This window comes from Xyrauchen texanus, chromosome 2 (genome assembly GCF_025860055.1).
Source record: "Xyrauchen texanus isolate HMW12.3.18 chromosome 2, RBS_HiC_50CHRs, whole genome shotgun sequence".
NCBI lineage: Eukaryota > Metazoa > Chordata > Actinopteri > Cypriniformes > Catostomidae > Xyrauchen > Xyrauchen texanus.
Genome location: NC_068277.1, coordinates 4279371 through 4306372, shown reverse-complemented (window position 1 = coordinate 4306372; position 27002 = coordinate 4279371). Strand labels below are relative to the sequence as shown.

At 38.1% G+C, this 27002-nt stretch overlaps 1 protein-coding gene across 3 annotated transcripts in view; it reads right to left on the bottom strand.

The window, feature by feature from the left end:
* Positions 1-23690, bottom strand: part of lrp4 (low density lipoprotein receptor-related protein 4) — a 116275-nt gene extending 92585 nt beyond the window's left edge. For all 3 annotated transcript variants that reach the window (XM_052140015.1, XM_052140025.1, XM_052140031.1), the window contains exon 1: positions 23476-23690. In XM_052140015.1, the coding sequence (XP_051995975.1) occupies positions 23476-23533 (58 nt within the window). In that variant the 5' untranslated portion in view covers positions 23534-23690. The remainder of the gene's footprint in view (positions 1-23475) is intronic.
* Between the last annotated feature and the right edge of the window lie 3312 nt (positions 23691-27002).

Sequence of the window (27002 nt, the reverse complement as noted above, 5' to 3'; positions counted from 1 at the left end):
ATATATATATATATATTATACTTATGGAATTATAGGCACTCCAGCTTTGGAAAAACAACACACAAAACATTGTTTTCCCATTTTTGGATTCCCAACATTGGCATATAATGCAAGAAAGGGTGCTGAAGTCAACTGATTTTAGAAATAGACTTGCCTATCTCGGTGTAAAAATAATGATGCTGCCAACTTTCTTCAAGGTTATATTTTTGACCCATAGTTTTTCTCCAAAATCAAAAAGGTAAAAATGGTCGTTTTGGCAAAATAATGAATTAATTACCCCATAATAATCAAGTACAGCATTTTGAGTCTGGGACCTTTTGGTTGAGTTGACTCGCAAAGTCCCATCCGTGTTTGTTGGGAAAACAGAAATGAATTGGAAATTGCACAATGGGTCTTTTTAAATCCGAACAAAATCACTTGATTGGACATCACATCATAATTCTTGAGTATAAAGTTACCAGGACGACATGAAGGCACCAATAATCACTTGATGAAGCATCAGTGACATTAAACTAGATCAGACCCCACATTAGAAAACAGGACAGAAGCAGCACAGTAGGAAAAAGGGCGAAGTCAGTGAGTCACGGGCCAAAGAGAGGCTAAAGTTATTCCGAACACTTGATGAGTATGACATTTTGATCCACACTCAATGTGAATTAAAGCTAACGCCTGCTTTAACAAAGTGTTACTCAGCTGGTCTGTTATGATAGTCACAGCCCTCTGCAATGAGAGTAAACGCCTTGCATTTTAGACCAAATTACGCACTACGCGACTAATATTTCTGCAATCAGCCACTGGCTGGTAAATGTTCAGGTTTCACTCACAATGACAGAGTTGTATAGTGGCGAAGAAGTTCAGCGACGAGATCTTTTCACTGCATGTAGAGAGTAAAAGTTTGGTTTCACTCGTTCCGTGTAATGTGTCTCCATAGACAAGATCCACACAATCCATTCCACATTGAATACTGTCTCTTTTAATAACCTTTCTGTTCTTTACAGTCAATTATTGATCAAAAACAGAGTCATTCAGATCTAAAGAAGCTTTGCAACTCATTCGATAAGTCACCTCCTTGAGACGCTTGCTTAACTGCAGCTGCTATTCTTAAAGAGCGAGTACGGTTTAAGCACTGGTTGTACATATCAATGTAAATAATACAAATGTATGCACATACACCATATGCATGTAACAGAATATAGGCTATACAACATGATGTATGCAATTACAAGATATCAAATTTTTGATGGAATATGTTCATTTTAAAAAAGCTAAAATGTGACTAAAATTGTGAAAATATATGGACGAACATCCCATGTATAATTTACAGCATTAGCAGAGAGATAATTTATTTCATATGCATGCAAAATGGACATGATATCAGAAATATGAATCAAAATCAAATTCAAATTGTGGGTAAATCGAATCGAGAGCTTAAAGTTCAAATTGAGAATTTGTTAATTGGAATTCAAATAGAATCTGGAAATCTGTATCAATTCACAGCACTAAAGAAAGGCTAAATGCGAATTATCAAATGCAAATAACCATTTAAATGGTTTTAAGAAACCATTTAGTTAGGATAGAAAAATTCAATAAATGTATATAAATAAAATATTATATATATATAATAAAAATTCCTGACGTCAAAGGCCATTTGTCCAATCAAACTCTATGGTATTTTGGCGCAATTTTGTCTGTTAATTGTTAGAAGTTCGCCAAATTAGACCGATGTCAACAAGGACAAGTTGCATGATCAAAAATCACGAAAAGCTCATAATTTGTCACATTGTTGTGCCTTTGCAGATCCTGATAATAGCACTAAATTCCAATGCTTGATTTTATTGCCATTTGCTTAGTTTGGTATGCTAAACAGGTGTTGGGTCGCCACGATATCCAATGTGAAATTTGGTTTCTGAAGCAGAAAAACAAACAGTTTTTGCATAATTTGAATATCAAATAAAACAAGCATTTATAAGAGTCTAAACTGTTTGAACATAAGACTCAGAAGACAAACAGGAAGTATTACTCCCCTTCCAAACTAAACTTAAAACAAATACTCTTTAATTAGACGCACACCACCAAATTTCGAGTTTGCGACCCTTTCCCAAGTGCCTCCTGATTGTCAAAATAACCAAAGGGGAACTCTACTTTGAGTCAAAAGCTATTGTTTACATGCATCCCATACTGCTCAAGAGAGAGGCCGGCTTGTTTGGACATTTTGTCCCGCACACTAAAGGGCCACTCAAGTTCTCTGACTTCATTACGGAGAGGAGCTTTTAACTTGCAAACTGCTACTTGAGGCCTAGCGTTGCTGGCCCATTGGATTGCCATATTGTCTCTTTAATGGAGCCTGTTGCCGAGGCCTCTTGGATGGTTAAGGGTATGCAGACATGGCGGTGAGAATGTGTGGGTTGGGGGGGTTGGAGAGGGGGTTTCGGAAAAGAGCGACCACAGAACGTGACATGGATTTCTAGGCCAAGGACACAGAAAGCCTTTGACGGAGAGAAAGACAGCCTGGGAAACAGAAATGAGAGTTCATTAGACACAATGCAGCCAGTAAATAAAATTACTTACTCCTCCATTCTACAGCTGTTCTGGATTCAGAGCACTTGCTTTAAACACACAGAACAGGAGCACTTGAGAGCACATTGCTAATGGATACAAACGATTACCAGTATAGGGGTCATTTGTGATAGATGCTAAACGCCTTCAACACTCAACATATCATTTAACAACATCCTTTTACACGGTATAGACATGTGCATTACAGACCATGTATATGCATATATATGCTGTCAGACGATCATTTTTTAAATTGCAAATTAACACAAATTTAATGAGTTAATCGTGATAAAAATCACAGATTTTTGGAAAGTGCTGAAATTTTACTCTAATCATGCAGTACTTTTCCTGTCAAAATGCATTTAGTTTCTTCTTAGGAAAGAAAACAAAACAATATAAATGTTTTATTAACATAAGCTTTCCACAGTATAAAGATAGAAATGTCCTAAAATATACCCAAAGTAACATTAAACATTTCCCAATGTCTGAGTGGGAGTTTGACTAATTGAACGAACTAGTCCCGACATAGGTTGCATATGCATTGCAATGAGCATTAAATCTCTTAGTTTTATCATTGGTGGATTGGTTCAACACTGGTCATCGGACTAACTGTACAGATCTAACCGTTTGTAATCGAGGACTCAGAACACATCTGAAAAGTAGTGCATGTTTAACATGTGCATGAGACTCTTCAGAGCACCTCAAACAGTGTTTGGAAAGTCCCTGCTGAAGCACAAAGAACTAATGAATGAATGAATGTCATGACGGTTGATTTGCTCAGGCTTTCTCTGGAGAGTTAATCTGACAGTTTCATCATGGGTGTTTCTTCAGCTTTGACACATATGTCCCAGGGGTTGATTTATGTATTTTTTTTAAACTAACACATTTCAACTTCTCTTATATGTTATATGATTTGTCTCATATACCGATTCTTTTTAGTGAATAAATACAGCAACCACTGTAGTCCAGCAAACAAATGACTCTTATGAACCCGATTCTTTTTAGTGAATCGAAGCAGAGCAACCACTGTAGTCCGGCAAACAAATGACTCTTATGAACCCGATTCTTTTTAGTGAATCGAAGCAGAGCAACCACTGTAGTCCGGCAAACAAATGACTCTTATGAACCGGTACTTTTAGTGAATCGAAACAGACGACACGTCCATTATAGTCAGAAATGACTCGTATGAAGTGATTCTTTTAATAAATCTTTTAATAATAATAAAAAAGACATATTAGCAAGTTGTTTTTTTGTAATAAATATTAATTTATAAAATAATAAACGTAGCAATTGTCTAAATAAAACTGACTTGGAAACTTCTTACCAAGCCTTCATATATATTACAAATGCCTTTTTATGTATAGATGTTACTATTTTTGCATTGTCACCCCTAAGTCCACCTTAGACCAGGCCATGTGCAACAGTAATGTTTCCAACGGTAGTATGCTACATTGTCACCTGAACTCACTACGGTATATCAAGGCCCCAATATCCTTCATACGAAATCGAAGAACGAACAGGTGTGAAGTCAAACAGAAAAAATCTGGCCAAAAGGTTGCGTTTTTGTATTTGTTTCGGTGGTTCACAACAGCTCGCCTGGGCAAACTTTTAGGAAAAATTCTCTCTGCTGCTTAATCGTTTCTTACTGCCATTGGTCCGTGTCATCGGAAGGTGTGACCACGAGCTCCACCTACTTTGAGGCCGACAGCCAATTCTCCAAAAGCAAAATTAATTTGATATAAGGTAATAAACTGACCTTATGTATGTTCAGATATTGCTAAAAAATACTGATGAAGAAAAACAATATCTGTGATGGAGTAGGAAACAAACATTTTCACTAGCACAGTCCCAACTCAGTAAAGTGTTGTACTCCAAAGAACAGCCAGAATATTAGAACCATTCCTGCTGAATTCATGAAACACATTGAGAAAACTTTAACTACAACTCCCACCGTAGTAATAAAAATGTCTAACTCGATTAGGGGTGAAATGAAGGAGACATTGTTGATTTGTTTTAGTAACGTTAAACGCCAGACAGCAGAATTCACTCTAACAATTCTCCCATGTTCCATCATTCCACACAGATCTTCTGTCAATGTGAGACATGGGAGAGGACAAACTCAATTGAATTTTCTCCACAGACAATCCCCATTTTTCAGCAGCTTGGAAAAAAGTCTGAGAAAACTGCGTCGTTCATCTATGAACACAAGCTATTCACACAAATAAAAACCTATTTAAACTATCACACAGCAGGACAGAACAGACGTTCACTACCACAACAGTATCTTTCTGCTGAATGCTTAAATGAAGTCAGAATAATGTGTAGTCCAGATCTTTCATTTATCATTACATATGGTGTATGTACCTATCGTGGTCTGATTCTTCGATAATTGTTAAAATGTTCTAGACTGCTTGACTGTAGGTCAACATTTGGCCTTAATCTCAGACAGTCATTCACACAGACGCGGTCCATTTACTGCCATCCTGAAAACACACACACACACACACACACACACACACACACACTTGGTGATATAGCTATAAAGTCTGACTTTTAGGAAACATCAATCTGCGCTGAGAAAAGATGTGTTTTAAGCTGAGATTTAAAGTTAGAAATAGAGGAGATGCCACAGAGGCTCTGAGGTAGAGTTCAACAGTTTAGCTGCAATTACACGGCAGGATCTCCCACCAAAAGTGGATAGACGAAATCTGGGGATAGTCACCAATTTGGAATCGGAAGAACAAGTAACAAATAGTGTGTGCTGGTGTGTATGGACGCGGCAGTTCATATATAGCGAGGTGACGGATCATTGAGTGCTTTGAATTTTAAACGTAATATGGCATGAGACAGGCAGCCAGTGAAGACTGTGGGAGTAATGTGTCCAGAACGCTTCGTGTTAGTGAGAGCTATAGCTGCAGAGTTTTGGATGTATGGTAATCAGGCAATAGTTTTAGCTGGTAGGCCAGTAAAGAGGCAGTTACAGTAGTCGAAACGTGATGATATGAAAGCATGAACTAGTGATTCAGCATCCTTCAAACTGAGAATGGGGCGAAGTCGTGCAATGTGACGTAGATGGAAGAAAGCAGTTTTACATTTACGCATCTGGCAGACGCTTTTATCCAAAGTGACTTACAGAGCCCTTATTACAGGGACAATCCCCCCGGAGCAACCTGGAGTTAAGTGTCATGCTCAAGGACACAATGGTGGTGGCAGTGGGGATCGAACCAGAGACCTTCTAATTACCAGTTATGTGCTTTAGTCCACTACGCCACCACCACTCCTTGTGATGTTCAGTTTTAGTGATGGTTCTGATGTGGGCAGAGTAAGAGATGGATTTTAGAGGGTTTGGTCAGATTTCCATCAATATAGACACAAATGTCAATATGTTTAAGTGTTTGTGGCCCAGAAATCATGATCTCAGATTTGACTGTTTAACCAAAATTGTACATCATTGATACAGGCAGTTAATGAGCTGATCAGCACGTGCAGATGTATAAATCTGGGTGTCATCAGCATAGCAGTGTGGACTGAGACCATGACGACGGATGATCTAACCTAGTGGGAGAACGTAAACTATGAACAGTAGTGGACCCAGTACAGAGCCCTGGGGGATACCCTGAGTTAGAGGAGCAGTAGGGGATTTGTTTTTCTTAAAGGGGTCATATAATGGTACATGTACTTTTTCAAGTTGATTGTACTGAAATGTGTGTTGGCTGTGCCTGTACACAACCATCCTATTATGATAAAAATCCATCCAGTGTTTTTGTTTTAATCTCCTTATATATTTTCCCCTGCCTCAAATCGAGCCGTTCGACTGTGTGACGTCACACGGTCGGACGCCCCTCCCAGGATTGTTGATTGACAGCAGTGTTTCAACACAGACCCGCCCTCGCTCGTGAGCGAGCTGTCAATCATAGTCTGTCATCATTGTTGATACACTGGAGCAGAATGGCACCTAAGCGATTGTGGCGTTCTGTTCTTCGGTGTAATAACGAACACAGCAGTCATTTTGATGTTCCTAAATCTGAACCGCTGAAGACGCAGTGGCTGAGTTTTGTTTACGATGGGAATATTCCCCACGAGCAACGTCAATGCGTTCATGTTTGCGCGAATCATTTTTCACCAGACTGCTTTATAAACGAGGGTCAGTATAAAGCTGGTTTTGCTAAGAAGGGGCGGGGTGACCAAAGCTCATTATCATTTAAAGTCATATGCACTGAAACGGCGTGCTGAAAACAGAGCTGTTTTTGAGCAGGTAAAATTAGTGTATTCTTAAAATACTAATGAGAATTTTTAATAAAAGTATATTACAAAGTTTTCATTTAGACCCTAAAGATTCATATTAACTTGTACAAAAATGGCATTATATAACCCCTTTAATCAAAATGAAAAAATTGTCTGTTAGTGAGGTAGGAAGAAAACCAGGATAGAGCAGTGCCAGTAATACCAATATCTGAAAGTCGGGAAAGGAGTGTTTTGTGGTATACGCTGTCAAAAGCAGAGCTAATGCAAGATCAGAATAATCAGAGTCAGCAGAGAGGAAGAGGTCAATAACAACCTTCAAGAGAGAAGGTTCAGTGCTGTAGGCGAAAACAAGATCGGAAAGGGCCATAGACATTATTGACTGCAAGATGTGATTGTAACTGGGAGGCTACAACATTTTCCAGAAGTTTAGGCAGGTTAAAATAGGACGATAGTTGCTGAGGGAAGATGGATCTAAGTTGGGACCTTTAAGGACTGGTGTAACAGCGGCAATTTTAAGATCAGTAGGAACATCGGCAGATGCAAGAGATGTGTTTATCATATGTGAAATAAGTGCTGAAAGGACTGACTCATAGTGGTTATGGGAGGTTGGGGCAGGGTCAAACTGACAGGATGAGTTGGAATGTAAAATTAGATCACTTACTGATGATGGGCTAGTGGGAGTGAAGGAGGAGAAAGGGTGGATAGGGTGTTCAGACAGACATCCGTGTAGAGGATCTACAGAAATTGTTGACGTGAATGTTTGGTAAAATGGAAACAATTTTATCTTGAAAGAAGTGCAGGAATGAGTCACAAAGTTGATCAGAGCTGTGAGAGTACTGAGCTGGCGGGTGAATTAGCTTGTTCACCATAGCAAAGATGGCTCTAGGTCTACAACTTGCTTTTTGGGTGATAGAGAAGTACATTGAACATGCAGCGTTGAGTGCTGCTCTGTACTTCAGCTGATGTTCTGTAAGAGCTAAGGAATGAACAGTGAGGCCTGTTTTTCTACAGAGTCTTTCAAGTTGACCCGCTCTCTTCAATGCCCGCAGTTCAGGAGTACACTAAGGCATTGTGCGAGAAGAGGGCACCAGCTTTGTCTTGATGGGGTCGTGCTCTTCAAGAGCAGCTGAGATAGCTGAATTATAATTTGACAGGATGTTTGAAGGACAGGACAGTTTCGAAGAGTCAGAAAATAATGGTGCACAAACAAGAGGTGGGGAACGATGAAGGGTGACTGCTTTGAGGTTGCGATAAGATACCTCAGTTTTCTTGTATGACTTAATTCTATACGTTTATGATCCGAGATGCCGATTTGTGTACCAGTTGTAGAAACATTAAGACTTGATGTACAATCTAAGTTAAGTATAAGAGTGAGTATTTCACTAAGTCAAGAGAAAAAGTGAGGCTGATACATTGAAGGTCGATAAAATCAAAAACACAATGAGAGGAGTTTCACCAACAATCTTGATATCCAGATATTCAAAAGACTGTGACACTATGAAATTCAGTCAAAACCACTCTCAAGCCATCTCAACAAACAACAGCCAGTCCGCCCCATTTTACGTGAGGTTGGGGTTTAGAAAAATATTTGTATCTATGTGGAGTAAGCAAATTTTGTTGTAGAAAGTCATTAGGTGTTTGCATGGTTTCAGTTGTCCAGTTTTTTATCAGTGATGTATTCATTGAGAATTGACACTTTGTCCATTAGAGCACGACTTTTCAATAGCAACATCTTTTTATCCAGATAGATGGAATTGCTGTAGGAGATGAGCAATAGACAGACTGGAGTTTCCGTGGCGAGCGATGGATATACCGCGGTCGCCGGAGGATTCAGAGTTCACAACAGAGTTTATATGTCTCAGAGTCTAAACACGGATGGCAGTTGTTGGATTTCCATTATATGAATGCCAAGGAAGGGCATGAGGAAGATAAAACGCTTTAATAAATGATATCCAAGACATGTTCATATGCGATATATAGTACAAAAAGTCATGAGATGCCAGCTACATCAGCCACAATCAACAATATCACGTTAGCCAGAGCCCTGCCCAGTCTACACCTAACAGTTGATCAAGAGGAAGGCTACCCAACTGGTCAAAGAACTGTCGACAGAGGTGATAAAGAGAGTGGAGACTCACTCAATAATCAAAATCAAATCAAATCACTTTATTGTCACACTACCATGTACACAAGTGCAACAGTAGGTGAAATTCTTGTGTGCAGTTCCGAGCAACATAGCAGTCATGACAGTGACGAGACATATACCAATTACAGTAAACAACATACTTACACAACACAATTTACATATCAAATGTACACATACTTACACAACACAATAATGATATACAATGTACAGTAAACAATACACACAATATACAATACAATAAGGAGTATATGAATATATATATATATATATATATATATATATATATATATATATATATATATATATATATATATATGAAGTAGTATATTGAGGAGAATATGTTGACAGTCCAGTGTGAGATTATAGATGAATAAAGTACAGTGCTAATTATTGATCGTGATAGATCAAGTTTTCAACAGTCTGACTGCTTGGGGAAAGAAGCTGTCATGTAGTCGGCTGGTGCGGGTCCTGATGCTGCGATACCGCCTGCCTGATGGTAGCAGTGAGAGCAGCCCATGACTCGGGTGGCTGGAGTCTCTGATGATCCTCCGAGCTTTTTTCACACACCGCCTAGTGTATATGTCCTGGAGGGAGGGAAGCTCACCTCCGATGATGTTTCTGGCAGTTCGCACCACCCTTTGCAGGGCTTTGCAGTTGTTAGCGGTGCTATTGCCGTACCAGGCAGTGATGCAGCCAGTCAGGATGCTCTCTACAGTACTGGTGTAGAACCGTGTGAGGATGTGGTGGTTCATTCCAAACTTCCTCAGCCGTCTCAGGAAGAAGAGGCGCTGGTGAGCCTTCTTCACAACGGCCTCAGTGTGGACGGACCATGTGAGTTCTTCAGTGATGTGGACACCGAGGAACTTGAAGCTGCTGACTTATGCTCTACCGGTGCTCCATTGATGGTGATGGGGCTGTGTTCTCCGTCTTTCTTCCTGAAGTCCACAACAAGCTCATTGGTTTTACTGACGCTGAGGGAGAGGTTGTGCTCTTGACACCAGCGTGTCAGAGTGTGCACCTCCTCTCTGTAGGCTCTTTCATCATTGTCAGTGATCAGACCTACCACCGTCGTATCATCAGCAAACTTAATGATGGCATTGGAGCTATGTGTTGCCACACAGTCATGCGTGTATAGGGAATACAGTAGTGGGCTGAGAACACAGCCCTGCGGGGCTCCAGTGTTGAGGGTCAGTGATGAGGAGATGTTGCTGCCCATTCTAACCACCTGATGTCTGCCTGACAGGAAATCCAGGATCCAGCTGCACAGCGAGCCGTTTAAGCCCAGAGCCCGGAGTTTCATATCAAGCTTGGAGGGCACTATGGTGTTGAATGCTGAGCTGTAGTCTACAAACAGCATTCTCACATATGTGTTCCTTTTTTCCAGATGGGAGAGAGCAGTGTGTAGTGTAGATGCAATGGCATCATCAGTGGAGCGGTTGTTGCGGTAGGCAAACTGCAATGGGTCCAAAGAGGGGGGCAGAACAGAGCAGATGTAATCTCTGATTAACCTTTCAAAGCATTTGCTGATGATGGGGGTCAGAGCAACAGGACGCCAGTCATTTAAGCAAGTGATTGTGGCTTGCTTCGGTACAGGCACAATGGTTGATGTTTTGAAGCATGTGGGGACTACAGACAGGGAGAGGGACAGATTGAAAATGTCCATAAAAACACCAGCCAGTTGATTCGCGCACGCTCTGATGACACGGCCCGGAATACCGTCTGGGCCCGCGGCTTTACGGATGTTCACCCGTCGGAAGGATTGGGTTACATCCACAACAGAGACGGAGAGTGAACCAACCTCTGTAGCGTCAGCAGCGAGTGCTCTCTCCACGAGGGCGGTGTTATTGTCCTCAAAACGAGCATAAAATGTATTAAGTTCATCCGGGAGAGATGCAGCGGTGTTCACAGCGGAGTCTTTATTCCGTTTGTAGTCCGTGATGGTATTAATTCCCTGCCACATGCTTCTAGAGTCAGTGGTGTTGAACTGACCTTCAAGTTTGTGCCTGTACTGGCGTTTGGCTTCACTGATGGTGTTACGGAGGGCATAACTGGCTTGTTTACGCTCCTCCGTGTTAGAAGAATTAAAAAGCGGAGGACTGCACATTGAGTGCCGCGCGAACCTCGCCGTTAACCCATGGTTTCTGGTTGGGGTATATCCGTATTGTTTTGGTCGGAACAACATCCTCTACGCACTTCCTGATGAAACACGTTACGCTGTCAGCGTAAACCTCGATGTCGTCATCAGAGGCGGACCGGAACATCTCCCAGTCCGCGTGATCAAAACAGTCTTGTAGCGCAGAGTCTGATTGGTCCGACCAGCACTGGATCGTTCTGAGGGTGGGTGCTTCCCGTTTCAGCTTCTGCTTGTAAGCGGGCAAAAGCAGAACGGAAGAGTGGTCCGATTTGCCAAATGGGGGGCGGGGGAGGGATTTGTAGCCATCCCGGAAAGGAGAGTAACGATGATCTAAAACCCGGTCCCCTCGTGTGTTGAAGTTTATGTGTTGGTGGTATTTTGGAGGGATTGTTTTGAAGTTGGCTTTGTTAAAGTCCCCGGTAACAATGAACTCAGCCTCAGGGTGCGCGGTTTCCTGCTCACTTATACTCCCATACAGTTCCCTGAGTGCCCGGTCTGTGTCGGCTTGTGGGGGGGATGTACACAGCTGTGATGATGACCGCTGTGAATACCAATGCCAAGAGAGGTGAATGCTAGAAAGAGAGGCCTTGCGACATACCCGTGAAATGGAGTGTGAGCTGTCCAGTCTCCAATGGCAGGTAAATGCTGTTTTTCTCTGGCGAGCAGAAAGAAAGGCATAGAATCCAATTCCAAACATGTTATAGATCAAGAAGCCAACAGGATTTAACTTCATGCACAGACTAATACATGAAAAGAAAAACAAACTGAAACAAACACGCAAAAACATATTGTCTGAATGTGAAGCGGCAGCCAGACGCACACAGCATTTTTACACCAGAAGCGGAAGCTTTGTAAAAAAAACAACAACAACTCATTATTTCCTTTCTATGATGGGCACAGACATAGAGGCTACAAGAGTCAAAAATGGATAAAATTCCAAAAATTGCTCAAACAAAATGCCAAAAAGATTATTTGGTGCATAACGCCAACACACCAGAGGCTCTTATTTTGAAATTACCGAGATTCGCTCCATTACAATGCCCTAGAATTATTAACGAAACTATGCTTTTTTTATAGACTAAATATTTACCAGATGAAGCGTTTAGTATACATCACCAGATGAGGTTTAATGAGGAATAAGGTTTATTATCATTCACAAGACATGAAGTTGGAGACACGATGTTTGTGCTTACCGGTGAGGTTTCCTTAAGTCACATTTTTCTTTGCATACCCTCACTTCAATTTAAAATAAGGATGTCATAAAATATCGATTATTGATCAGCACGTTATTTTATTGATATATTTGAGGCATTGATATATTAAAATTAGTTGACATTTAAATTAGAAGCCTAATTGGCATGCTTTCCAATTCACTCAGTTGGCCTCTGTTTAACAGTCAGCCGTAATAGTGTTGGGAGACCACAAGAGGGTGATATACCATTTACTGAAGCCGGTCACAGTCATGATCTACACACACACACACACACACACACACACACACACACACGAGCTGAAGTGGCACAGTCACAAAGTTACAAAAGTTTTTATACTTTTATGAACAGTGACGTTGTTGAGTTTGAAGGTTAGTGAAACATTTATCATGACATTTCTCTGTATGTAGCCATGAATAGGTCATACTTGTAACTGAAAGTACGTTGTCTAGGCTTTATGCAAGACAAATACACAATACATCATCCAGTTATACTAGAGTAAATAATATTTGTCCTTTGATAATGATTTGGGTCATATTTAAAGGAAAACTATGCAACTTGCACTCCAACGAGTGTTGGCGGTGTGTTCGTACCTTAGTAGAAAATAAATAAATGTTTTGAATTTTAGAACGTGCCATGTCTGGGGTGCAACCCCTTTAATTAACCCTGCCAAAGTTACCAAAGTTGTGTTGAGAAATATGTCTAAAGAGACAAAGACTTTTGTGCAACGAGCAGCACTATTTATATCTGAATTATTTTATTTTTTTTCGATATATATTCGATAATAATCAGGAAAATCTTCAGATTATGAAAATAGATTCAGATTTGCTTGAACAGGGCTCTACCCTAACTTTTTTCCCAAGGAGTACATGCGCTCCTAAAATGAAAAAATTTAGGAGCACACTGAAAATTAAATACAGAGTTTATTAACAAAAATGTATTACATACATATTTATACTGCGTGTATGCGTGTGTGTGCGTGTACTAAAGGGACACACATCTGTGGAACAGCAAATACCTCCAAATCACACATTGAACCCATGCCTACTAGAATCAAAGGATATCAGTTGTCCAGCTGCTTTTGTATGTTGACCGTCTGGCATACTTAGAGGTCAGCCAGCGATCTCTCATTATGTCAGCAATTTGACCGATCATCTCCACACATCCCAAATTTGACGAAAGGTTCTTCTTTCACAATGAAGTATGCAATGTTTATCTTTATTTTCAGCTGCTTCCACTTCAGTGGTGGCTGCTGGTCTTTCAAAGAGGGGAAGCTCATTTTCGGCCTACATTATAAACTTATTTACCCTATTTTTTGCACTAAATCAATCTTAGGTGTTGATCTGCCCTGCTGTTTAATTCACAATTTTTCCTCGTAAGGAAGACTTTCAAATGGCTTCGCCAAAATCAGGTCGACAATATTAGCACCGTCTGCCATCGATGCGCAGTTTCACCCGTACTGACGCTAGCCTAGCCTACTGTATGAATGAATGAACGAACGAACGAGCGAACGCAGCTAAAACAAAATATATTAAACTTGGTAAAACTGAAACAAGGAATGTGGTGTATAATTGTGTGAAATGTATTATGCAAATTGACTAGCAATTTCGCCAAACAAATATAAAGAAATAGGTTGCAGCAGTTTGTCTTTCGACTACACTTGAGAAATCCACGATGGGACTGAGCTGCGAAATAGCTTCAGTGACTTCTTATAGTACAGATTCGCTGTCAATCAAAAGGAGATGCAGTCTTTCGACAGATCCTCCAATCATCACGCTGAAGCCGGAGTCGGGCCAGCCCACTCCTCATTCACCCCAGAGGCGATGGCGTCCGTGGGCGGGACATAATCGCAGCATTTATCCAATGACCGTCTATTTTCGGAGCACTGAAAAAACTGTTCAGAGCAGCCCCATTGAAGTCAATGGACGCTCGGCTTCAACAGGGAAATGCACTGACGCTACGGGAGTGTATGAGAAGTAAATCGAGTCAGCCGACCTGCTATATGTAATGTAGCTGATTCTGAACAAACTCGTCTTCGAGATGAACGTGTTCTAACGCATTTTTAGTCAATAAATTGTTTACACAATAGTACATATTTGACCATTATTTTTTTGACATTATAGGGGAAGCTGAGCTTCCCTTGCAGTCTTAAAGAAATCCCCACTGTTCCACTTCTCCTCCTTAGACTGCAGCACTTGCCTCCTCAAGGCTGTATACACCGAGCCTGAAGGTTTCTCCGGTCTCATCCAGAGCACTGGATATGCCGCCGTGAGAGGTTTCGCTACACTATCTCTTTTCAGATTAGCGATGGGCATTCCGGCTCTTTTCATAATTGGTGTTAAAACAATTTGAATTAAATTATTAAATTAAATTGCACTCTACCTTAACCACAATGTATTTAAAAATGCATTGATTTGTTAAGAAAAATAATACTATTAAACATTTGCATTTAAAGTATAACTTATTGTATATAAACAAAGTGAATATAAATCTAACCATTCAAAATGAATACAGTCTGAACAGCATAATAGACAGCGCCACCGCTGGCCAAATTGATGCCCTACACGTGATATGAGCGTGAAGCGACCATCAGTGTTGCGCAACTGCTTTCGGGTCCTTGAATAACGTATAGCAAACGAGTAAGGGCAGCCGGTGGTCTTTCTGGTGCCATCCTAGGGTAAGATGGTGCCCCCCTAGGGAGTTGGTGCCCTACACAAACTGCTTAGTATGCATGTAGGTAGCGGCGGTACTGATAATAGAATAATGCACCATATCAAAGAAAAATTAATAATTTGCAAAACTGCAGCATCCCACAAATTGAAATAAATGTAAAAAAGAAGGATGTTATTTCACGTGTGCATTTAAAGTATAACTTTTCAATGTATATAAACAAAGGGCATATAAATGTAACAATTCAAATACAATCTGAACAACGTAAGTTGGCTCCGCCCTCCCTCATGCATCTTTGGTTCATTGGTTGACACTGCGTGTCTGATTGACAGGAACAACAGGTGAGGCTTTTAGTCTGAGCAGACAGTCAGAACTAATGTGTGCGCTTGAGCATTTAGGCCTAATATTATTTTATTTGTTTTTTTCGTTATTTTTAAATCTTTTGATTATTCATAATAATTAAAACTCGTTCGCAAATGACCATCACTATTTCAGATACGGATTTCCTGACACGAAGGACGAGATGCCCACCTGTTTCTGCCCTCTACAATATTTACAGAACATGATGTTGTTTCGAACTCTAGCCATGGGAACATTTTGAGACAATCTGCATTGAATCTATATGTTCTCCCTTCACCGGCTACAGTGGACGTTGAAGTGACCGCTGTGGTCACGGTAGCTTTGCACTCAGCAGCCCTAACGTTAGCAGTCTCCGGTAAACCTTCTGAAGAGACTTCATTAGTTGAAGCTTGCGAATCTCCCTCTTTCTCCTCATCTCTTTTTCACTTAAAATAAAATGCGATGTCGCCTATACCGATACTTTTTTTCCATTGTTCACCTTTCTCTCTCTGACTGGACCGCGTCATCACAGAAAACTCCGCTTGTGGAATGTGGGTTTTGTAATTTTTTAAACAAATATCTTAAAAAGGGGGGGGTTACGTTTGTAATCTTTAATCGCACGCTCGTAAATCATTTTTCAAGTTCGCACATATCTATTTTTAGGGGCAAATGCGAGTGAAATACTCGCACTGTAGAGCCCTGTTGAAAAAGGCATAGATCCCAAGCCTAACTCAAAACATTTGATTCCCCAATTACAAAAAATGCATTGAAACGAGGATAAAAGTATGGATGAATATTGTCAATGATGAAAGATTTAGATACAGCAAATCTCCAAAATGTGCAAGTATTCATTTCACCTCTAGTGGCCACTGTTATACTACAAAACCAGGCCGCTTTATATGAAGAACCCTCCAGTGGCAGCCACAATAATAAAAAATGAATAAAATCTGCATAGATTTTTGCAGATAACACAAAAAAAGAGCAACAATCGGCACCGATTAATCTGTAAAACCAATATATATGTCTACTAATAATCAAGATGTGAGCTATAAGAACCTATCGAAGCCAATATTATAGTGCAAATAGCCTAATGTTGCATTCATATACAACATGAAGTGAGCGTTTCGCGTGGCGCAATTACATACAAAGTCAATGCAAAGATGCGAATAGACGCGAATGAATCGAATGGTGTGACTCGAACACGCAAAATCGCTTCATTAGCGTATTCGCACAAGTTAAAAATGTTCAACTCGAGCGAAAGATTTGCATGCCGCGTTGTCGCAAATGCCTTTGACAAGCATTGAGATTGTCCGGATGTCACTGACGTACTGACATAGTAGCAGAAGAAATCTGGAAAAATTATTGTAGTGGTGTGTGGGCACCCGTAATTGTATGACACAGTGATACGAAAAAAAAAGACATCGCTTGGAGGAAAGTGAGCGAGGAAGTTGGTCTACCTGGTAAGTTCTGAAAATACGCACGTCTACTTGATTCCAGCTATTGGATGTACTTTACTATGAACCAAGCATAGAAGCCCCTCCTGTCCTTTTCTGGAAGAGAGAGGGGGAATACTCGCGATTTTAAACAAGCATTTATAATCCAGCAGTTAAACTCGCGAGAGCAATGCGAGGCATAAATGAACGCACCATGAGAATATGCACAAAAAAATGCCATAATTATGGAATAAGAGGGAGTCAACAGTACGATCCAATAGTTAAACTCACGGCCATAAAGAATTCTCCTACCACTAAAAACACAATGAGCATGTTTACATGCACACCAATACGCAGATAACTGCCAAAACTAGTTTTTGTTTTAGAAAAATGTGTTTACTTGCAATCATCTGATTATTCTCTGCTTTTTACATCAAAATTAAAACGGTCATGCGCTTGTGCACATTGGCCAAGCCAATAAAAGGGGTAAGGCGCTTGTAAAGGGATGCGAAATCAGGGTGATGGGCAAAAATGTACCTCAGTCGATCTGTTTATTCTTGGCTGTTTATGATCCTACCCAATTAAAAGGGTTACCACATGACCGCACACGTTTATGCCCTATTAAGTGTAACTGGTATAAGTTTGTGCATGTAAATGTTCTTAATAAATGAAAACAACACGTGCCGTCACATGCATTCAACATTTCTAGATCCTTTGATGGAAGTAGAATTCATTAACTGATACATAATTCTTAAAATATACAGAATCCTTTTAATGTGCCAATGAAAATGCTGACGACCTTACTTCTGCTATGGCTGTTGTTAAACGCAAGCCCCTAAGGCAATAAGAAGCATATGCACGCATTTTATGAGTAGTTGAATAGGATCACAACATTTGAGCTGATGCCCAGGGGGTTGGTGAGAAACTTAAAACATTGTCACAGATTTTCACACACTTTATAAAAAGATTGTGCACATGTATGCAGGACATTCACAGAGCTGTACCACTGCCAGTGGCTAAAAAAAAGCAGCAAATGTTGAGGAAGCATCAGCTTAAGAAAACACCATAGAGAATCGTAAACAAGGAGTTATGAGCCATCTCAGAACGAACACGCATGGTGGACACAGATTTTTACAAGGACTGCATATTTCCGCAATAACATTATTGCAATGACACACCCAGCTAAATAAAATTGTAAAACCAGTGCTTTATATCAAAACGTACAAAGGTCTCAAATGTTCTCAACTGGTGCGTGGTGATGACCCATTTGTGAAAAAAATTGTGTTAAATGGAAATACTAAGTACAACTAAACATAATTGTGTAAATTTAGGATCGCAAAACCAATTGGCTCACCGGCTTTTAAAAGGGAATGAGAAAACCTTTTGTCGTTGATGTCAAAGACCATCCATCCAATCAAACTCTACATTATTTTGGTGCAATTCTATGGAATGATATTCCGGACATTATTCAAAAGGAATTGCAAATTGTATTTGCAATTGCGTTTTCAATTTGTGGACGCATAAAATGTGACATAATCCAAACGCAATTGCAAATCGCGCATTACGGTTTGCATTTTCGTTTAAGCGAACGCACAGTGACTGCCAAATTTCAAATGGAAAAGCAAAGTCCGTTTGCAACTGTGTTTCCCATATCTTACGAGTTTTGGCCCTGTCATATTTAAATAGCAATTTCAATTACCACGTCTGCTTTTTCACTTTCTCAGCGTCGCGTATGTAGCCAGCCAAAACTCAAATGGAATACTAATTCCCTTAGTATTTCCATTTCCGATGCCTTACACGGAAACCTGTCAATCAGGGTCAAGGGTGGGATTATGCTATGGGGCGTGTTTGTCTTGGGAAGTGACATCACTCACAGTCTATCAGGATCAATAATTAGCACTGCACTTTATTCATCTATAATCTCACACTGGACTGTCAACATATTCTCCTCAATATACTACTTCATAGATATATATATATATATATATATTTCATATACTCCTTATTGTATTGTATATTGTGTGTATTGTTTACTGTACATTGTATATAATTATTGTGTTGTGTAAGTATGTGTACATTTGATATGTAAATTGTGTTGTGTAAGTATGTGTACATTTGATATGTAAATTGTGTTGTGTAAGTATGTTGTTTACTGTAATTGGTATATGTCTCGTCACTGTCATGACTGCTATGTTGCTCGGAACTGCACACAAGAATTTCACCTACTGTTGCACTTGTGTACATGGTAGTGTGACAAAGTGATTTGATTTGATAAACCGGCGTCTGTTCAGGGCATCACCTCTTGACCGTCGACTGTGAGTGACGTCACTTCCCAAGACAAACACGCCCCATAGCATAATCCCACCCTTGACCCTGATTGACAGGTTTCTGTGTAAGGCATCGGAAATGGAAATACTAAGGGAATTAGTATTCCATTTGAGTATTAGAAAATCAGTTATTTTGAATTCTTATAATAAAGGTGGCTTAAATTTCATTGATTTTGATTCTCTTAACAATACCTTAAAAATAAATTGGCTTAAACGTTTCCTTCACAATCAATCTTCTATTTGGAGTATAATCCCAAGATATATTTTTTCTCAATTAGGAGGTATACATTTTCTTTTAATGTGCAATTATTCAATTAGTAAACTTCCTGTCAAACTTTCCAATTATCATCAGCAGATGCTTATGGCTTGGAAACTTATTTACAAGCATAATTTCTCGCCACACAATTTTTTAACTTGGAACAACTGTAATATTCTTCATAAGAGGAAATCTTTATTTCTTGAAAACTGGTTCAATAATGGGGTGATATTAGTAAACCAGCTATTTGATAGTGAAGGTAATTTATTTAATTATTCCGATTTTGTTTCAGGATATAGTTATACAGTATAATTGAATATAGTTTTCAAGGCCATCTCTTTGGAAATCTGTATGCTGTTTAGAAACAATAATAGTGCTACAGTGACTTCTGTTTCTCCCCCTAGCCCTGAATCTACTGTGGTTGGTTCTATTTGTTTTTCAATACATAAATCCAATTATAAAATTAGCTCATTATTTTTGGACCATGTTACTTCAATTCCTTCCTCCATTTCTTATTGGAATAACCTTTTTGATGATATTAAATGGTCATATGTTTGGTCACTTCCTCAGAAATTCTTTCTAACTAATAAAGTTAAAGAAATATCCTATAAAATTATTCATAGATTTTATCCAGTTAAATACTTTTTAAAGAAATTTAGAAATGATATTGATACTTCCTGCTCTTTTGTGAAGCCTCCTCTGAAACTGTTGATCATTTGTTTTGGGAATGTCTTTTTACTCGGTCTTTCTGGAACAATATTGATGCTCTGATTGTCCAAAAGGTTTTATGTAACTTTTCTTTATCATATAGACACATTCTTTTTGGATTTTATGTTAAAGACAAGAATCTAATTAATGCATGTTTTTGTATAAACCTTCTTTTATATATTGGAAAGTTTCATATCCATAAATGTAAATATATAAAAAGTAAACCCCACTTTAGCTTTTTCAAAGAAGAACTGAAGATGTATTTAAATACAATTTCAACTTCTGTTAACAAGAAAGCAATGAAAACATCCAGAATTAGTGCCATGTTTAATATTCTCTCTTAATGTTTTTTCTTTTGTGCCCTCTTCTTTTTTTTCTTCTTTCTTCTCTTACTCTCTTTTCTTTTTAGACTATTGTTGAATATATTTAAATTTCTTTCACATTTCCTCTCTTAACGTATTCTGAACCATAATTTCTCTTTTGTTTTGAAAGATTGTTTATATTTCTTGTATGTATCGTCTTGTTCTGTTTGTTAATTTTGCAATAAAAAAAAAAATAAATAAATAAAATAGTATTCCATTTGAGTTTTGGCTGGCTACATACTGACGCTGAGAAAGTGAAAAAGCAGACGTGGTAATTGAAATTGCTATTTAAATATGACAGGGCCAAAACTCGTAAGATATGGGAAACACAGTTGCAAACGGACTTTGCTTTTCCATTTGAAATTTGGCAGTCACTGTGCGTTCGCTTAAACGAAAATGCAAACCGTAATGCGCGATTTGCAATTGCGTTTGGATTATGTCACATTTTATGCATCCACAAATTGAAAACGCAATTTGCAATTCCTTTTGAATAATGTCCGGAATATCATTCCATACAATTCATCCATCGCTTGGTAGAAGATAGTCAAACTAGACCGATGGTCAGGTTGTGTGATATGCCCTCATGTTTAAAAACCATGAACAATACTACACAAGGTAACAATTTTAGAACCGTGCTTGGTCACCACTTGATGTCCATTGTAAAATCTGGGTCTTGAAGCGAAAACAGGTTGGTGTAGTAGAATATTGTGTGCATTGGGACGTTAATCTTAAAGCATCCTAACTGTTCAGAAATGACTTGTTCAATATGTATCCCAATTATAGTAATAGTGCAAGAGTGGTCAATTCTTCTGCAATGTTTAGAAGTCACGAAACCAAACAAAGCTCATTTAAAAGACATCAGGATTTCACACAAATTTCAAGAGACTACTTGCTTTGTCAGTTCATACCTTACACAAATGTAAAGGATTATTTCACCCAAAAATTAAAGGTCTATCATAGTTTACTCGAAGACCATGGAAAGACCACGAAATTTACAGCAAAAAAAGACCATGGAACACAAAGCGAGATGTTATTTATACAGATACAAAAAATAGCGCAACATAAAAAAAGAAGTAAAAGAAAAGGATCTTGGTTACAGTAGCTGTTTTTCCACTATCGGGCCAGAGCGAGTCATGGCTCTCAACTAGCCAGCCAGGGCCAATAGCCTCAGACCTCAAGACCTAAATCGATCTGCATTCCTACCATTGGGACAATAACTCCCAAAAATAACCTGGATCGGTATCGGCTCCAATACTGAAGCTTTTAGACCGATCTGGTATCGGTCCGACGAACCCAATCCAAATCCGATATTGTGTGTAAGTCATGTTAGTCACTGTCAAGCTCAAAATAATTACAAAGGACCATAAAAACACCATTAAAGCAGTTCATATGACTCATGCATTTTATTCAAAGTCACTTGAAGACGTGCGATAGCTCTGTGAATCACAAACGGCTGTTTAATAAGTAAATATATAGTATGTGCAGCGTGTTAGTGAATGGCGCTGCTCTGTTGACAAACTCACGAACAGGCTGTTGATGCACTCGCGGCTATTTTTAGCCTTCACGCGGTGCGCAATATTTGAGCGCTACTCACGAACAACATCTCAGATGTAGATGTTCAATAGTTCGGTTCACTTATAATATGCATTTAGAACGGCACCGGAGGAGCATTTGACCAGAATTTGAATAAGAAGTGAATTATTATCGGTATTGGCCGATACGGAGATTTCCGATATCGGGATCGGAAGAAAAAAGGTGGTATTTAAACCCTCAATTAATGAATCCCATTCAATTTCATTGTAAGTGCCTCACTGGAACCTCTGTGTTTGGATTTCTTTTTAAAATAGAGGGACGAGTCGAAATAATTTTTTTTACGTAATCAACATTATGCCACAAATGCTGTTGACTGAGCTTAACTTGTATTGAACCCCGAATATTCCTTTAAGCTCAAGCCTCCTTCCAATCTGCCAATTTTGCCCTTTCAAAACTGATCAGGCAACACATGCAAACATTTTGCATCAAATACAGTGTCCCTAAACAAAATAAGATTTGCACTGTGAGTTTGAACCTAAATACAACCGGTTTCGTATGGTTAAATGCAAAATGAAACAATGAGACAATAACAAAAAAATTTTTTTAATTAAATAGCGGTTTCAAAAGTAAACATCTACAGACATAGAAAGTTTCCAAAAAGTTTGCTCTTTAACTATTATTTAAAGTGAGCTCAGAGATTGTACCAAGCCATTACATTTGCCTAGGAAAGATTACTCAATACCGTTTGATGTATTCTGAAGCATGCATTACATCTGTAGGCAATATCTCAAGGAAAATGCTCTTTCTAGTGTAGATCCAACTTTAAATAAAAAATGAATGTTTAATTACACTGTCATGTAAGAGGTTTGAAAAACACACGCAATGAATACTGAAACTCACCAAGTTTACTGTCTTTTATATCCTGTCATACAAGAAAAGATATCTAGGTGACATCAGCAGACCTGTCGAACTTGTATCTGGCATGTTCACCTCCGTAAAAATCACAGTCCTTGTTTAGTCGCCGCGTATTTCTTTATAAAGGCCGAGACACGCGCGGCTTTGAAGTCGCGACATTCCAGCGGCTGTTCCAACATGTTTCAAAGCAGCGTGAGCGGCGGCTGTTGACTCGCAGCGAAGTTACGCATCATGTTATAAACAAGCATCGGGTTCAAAAATACTTTACAGGTTATAAACTTGAAAATGTCCGAATTTACATATACAACCCGAGAAAATTCGATTTAAACCGCGATTGAGCAGCAAAATGTGACCATTTCCTCCGATTACTCTTGTATAGTTCATGTAACGAGCATAAAATCCATTTTCGAATGTTGGTCAAATTCTATAAATCAAGATGAAACAAGTGCCGCCGTCACATTGGAACACTCGCGACTCTTCAGTTCTGTTTTGTTTGTGTGCGCTGGAACTCTTCGAAGAGACCGCCTGTGATTCTAGTCGTTTGTTTTGAAGGCTATTTACACATGCTGGCTTTGTAATTGCACCTGTATTTACAAACAACATGTCGTGTGGTGGGGGGACACTCCAAAGAAACACTTACCTTCAAAGAGAAGCATCAAAGTTAAAATACTGCCATAAAGAACCGCAGTGAGCCTCATCGCGGACGGTGTTACAGCAAATGTTTCGCTATATTTAATGCATTAATAGGGCCTACTCTTCAGCTCAGCGTTGTTAGATGGTTAACTCTTTAAAAATCATTGTTTGTCGCGTGTGTAATCCCTGTGGGTCACGACACGAGTTTTAAGTTAACCCCGCAACTCCAGTGAGTGCCTCGAAATGTTGTTTCACAGTCCGCCGCTGCTGGAATGATCAAAAGGTGCATTGGGTTGTACCATATGGGTTTCAGGGGTAGTCCTCTTTCCACTGTAACAAATCTCCAGGGAAACACAGAGGAAAGACTAACTCGTCGTACCCTAGTGAGAAACTTTTCCAACTTGGCGCTTAATGTTTCCGCCTCTCTGTGCGTTTAATAAAAACAACTCCTCCGGCGCACTGTTTAGCTGTTCGTGTGTCGCCGCGGAAACTTTGAAGTGCTTTGAACCTTTCGAATGTGAGACTTGTGCTGTGAGCCCAGCTAAATACAAAGTGAGGAGATCCAAGTCAAATAAGGAGACGTCAATAGTTGAATGACTTTACTGAGAAAACTATGACGCCTGTTTCTTCTCCTCAAATTACTTATTCCACATTTGATCTGCCCAGAAAATTCTCTGGATGAGGCTAAAACTGGCCATGTCTGTACTAATGAAATTAAGGAAGTATCAGTTAGATAAAGCTTGACAATCATTGGATCCATTGCATAACGTTATTTCAAAATGCTACTATATTATTGTGAAATATGATTTATCATAATTATTAGTAAGCTAGTAAAACTAAATTTGTATTATATATATAATAAAATAGTATTGTTTTCTAGAATTCACCACTATATTATCTGAAGAATGCATGTCTAAGAAGTACAGTGCCTCATTTGAATATATTTCAATGTTTAATTTATAACCTGAAGCTCTTTTTTATAGGACATTGTTGTTGTGAGGTCTATTTTAGATTTGTTCATCTTGAAAGCATCACAGTCTAATTTATATCTGCGAAACATCTCAAATAGATCAGATTTACAAGCATTCTAAATCATAACATCTCAAATAGATCAGATTTACAAGCCATCTTAATCATAACATCTCAAATAGATCAGATTTACAAGCATTCTAAATCATAACATCTCAAATAGATCAGATTTACAAGCCATCTTAATCATAACAGCTCAAATAGATCAGATTTACAAACATTCTAAATCATAACATCTCAAATAGATCAGATTTACAAGCCATCTTAATCATAACATCTCAAATAGATCAGATTTACAAGCATTCTAAATCATAACATCTCAAATAGATCAGATTTACAAGCCATCTTAATCATAACATCTCAAATAGATCAGATTTACAAACATTCTAAATCATAACATCTCAAATAGATCAGATTTACAAGCATTCTAAATCATAACATCTCAAATAGATCAGATTTACAAGCATTCTAAATCATAACATCTCAAATAGATCAGATTTACAAGCATTCTAAATCATAACATCTCAAATACATCAGATTTGCAAGCATTCTAAATCATATCATCTCAAATAGATCAGATTTACAAGCATTCTAAATCATAACATCTCAAATACATCAGATTTGCAAGCATTCTAAATCATATCATCTCAAATAGATCAGATTTACAAGCATTCTAAATCATAACATCTCAAATAGATCAGATTTACAAGCCATCTTAATCATAACATCTCAAATAGATCAGATTTACAAGCATTCTAAATCATAACATCTCAAATAGATCAGATTTACAAGCCATCTTAATCATAACATCTCAAATAGATCAGATTTACAAGCATTCTAAATCATAACATCTCAAATAGATCAGATTTACAAGCATTCTAAATCATAACATCTCAAATAGATCAGATTTACAAGCCATCTTAATCATAACATCTCAAATAGATCAGATTTACAAGCATTCTAAATCATAACATCTCAAATAGATCAGATTTACAAGCCATCTTAATCATAACATCTCAAATAGATCAGATTTACAAGCCATCTTAATCATAACATCTCAAATAGATCAGATTTACAAGCATTCTAAATCATAACATCTCAAATAGATCAGATTTACAAGCCATCTTAATCATAACATCTCAAATAGATCAGATTTACAAACATTCTAAATCATAACATCTCAAATAGATCAGATTTACAAGCATTCTAAATCATAACATCTCAAATAGATCAGATTTACAAGCATTCTAAATCATAACATCTCAAATAGATCAGATTTACAAGCATTCTAAATCATAACATCTCAAATACATCAGATTTGCAAGCATTCTAAATCATATCATCTCAAATAGATCAGATTTACAAGCATTCTAAATCATAACATCTCAAATACATCAGATTTGCAAGCATTCTAAATCATATCATCTCAAATAGATCAGATTTACAAGCATTCTAAATCATAACATCTCAAATAGATCAGATTTACAAGCCATCTTAATCATAACATCTCAAATAGATCAGATTTACAAGCATTCTAAATCATAACATCTCAAATAGATCAGATTTACAAGCCATCTTAATCATAACATCTCAAACAGATCAGATTTACAAACATTCTAAATCATAACATCTCAAATAGATCAGATTTACAAGCATTCTAAATCATAACATCTCAAATAGATCAGATTTACAAGCCATCTTAATCATAACATCTCAAATAGATCAGATTTACAAGCATTCTAAATCATAACATCTCAAATAGATCAGATTTACAAGCCATCTTAATCATAACATCTCAAATAGATCAGATTTACAAACATTCTAAATCATAACATCTCAAATAGATCAGATTTACAAGCCATCTTAATCATAACATCTCAAATAGATCAGATTTACAAGCATTCTAAATCATAACATCTCAAATAGATCAGATTTACAAGCCATCTTAATCATAACATCTCAAATAGATCAGATTTACAAGCATTCTAAATCATAACATCTCAAATACATCAGATTTGCAAGCATTCTAAATCATATCATCTCAAATAGATCAGATTTACAAGCATTCTAAATCATAACATCTCAAATAGATCAGATTTACAAGCCATCTTAATCATAACATCTCAAATAGATCAGATTTACAAGCATTCTAAATCATAACATCTCAAATAGATCAGATTTACAAGCCATCTTAATCATAACATCTCAAACAGATCAGATTTACAAACATTCTAAATCATAACATCTCAAATAGATCAGATTTACAAGCATTCTAAATCATAACATCTCAAATAGATCAGATTTACAAGCCATCTTAATCATAACATCTCAAATAGATCAGATTTACAAGCATTCTAAATCATAACATCTCAAATAGATCAGATTTACAAGCCATCTTAATCATAACATCTCAAATAGATCAGATTTACAAACATTCTAAATCATAACATCTCAAATAGATCAGATTTACAAGCCATCTTAATCATAACATCTCAAATAGATCAG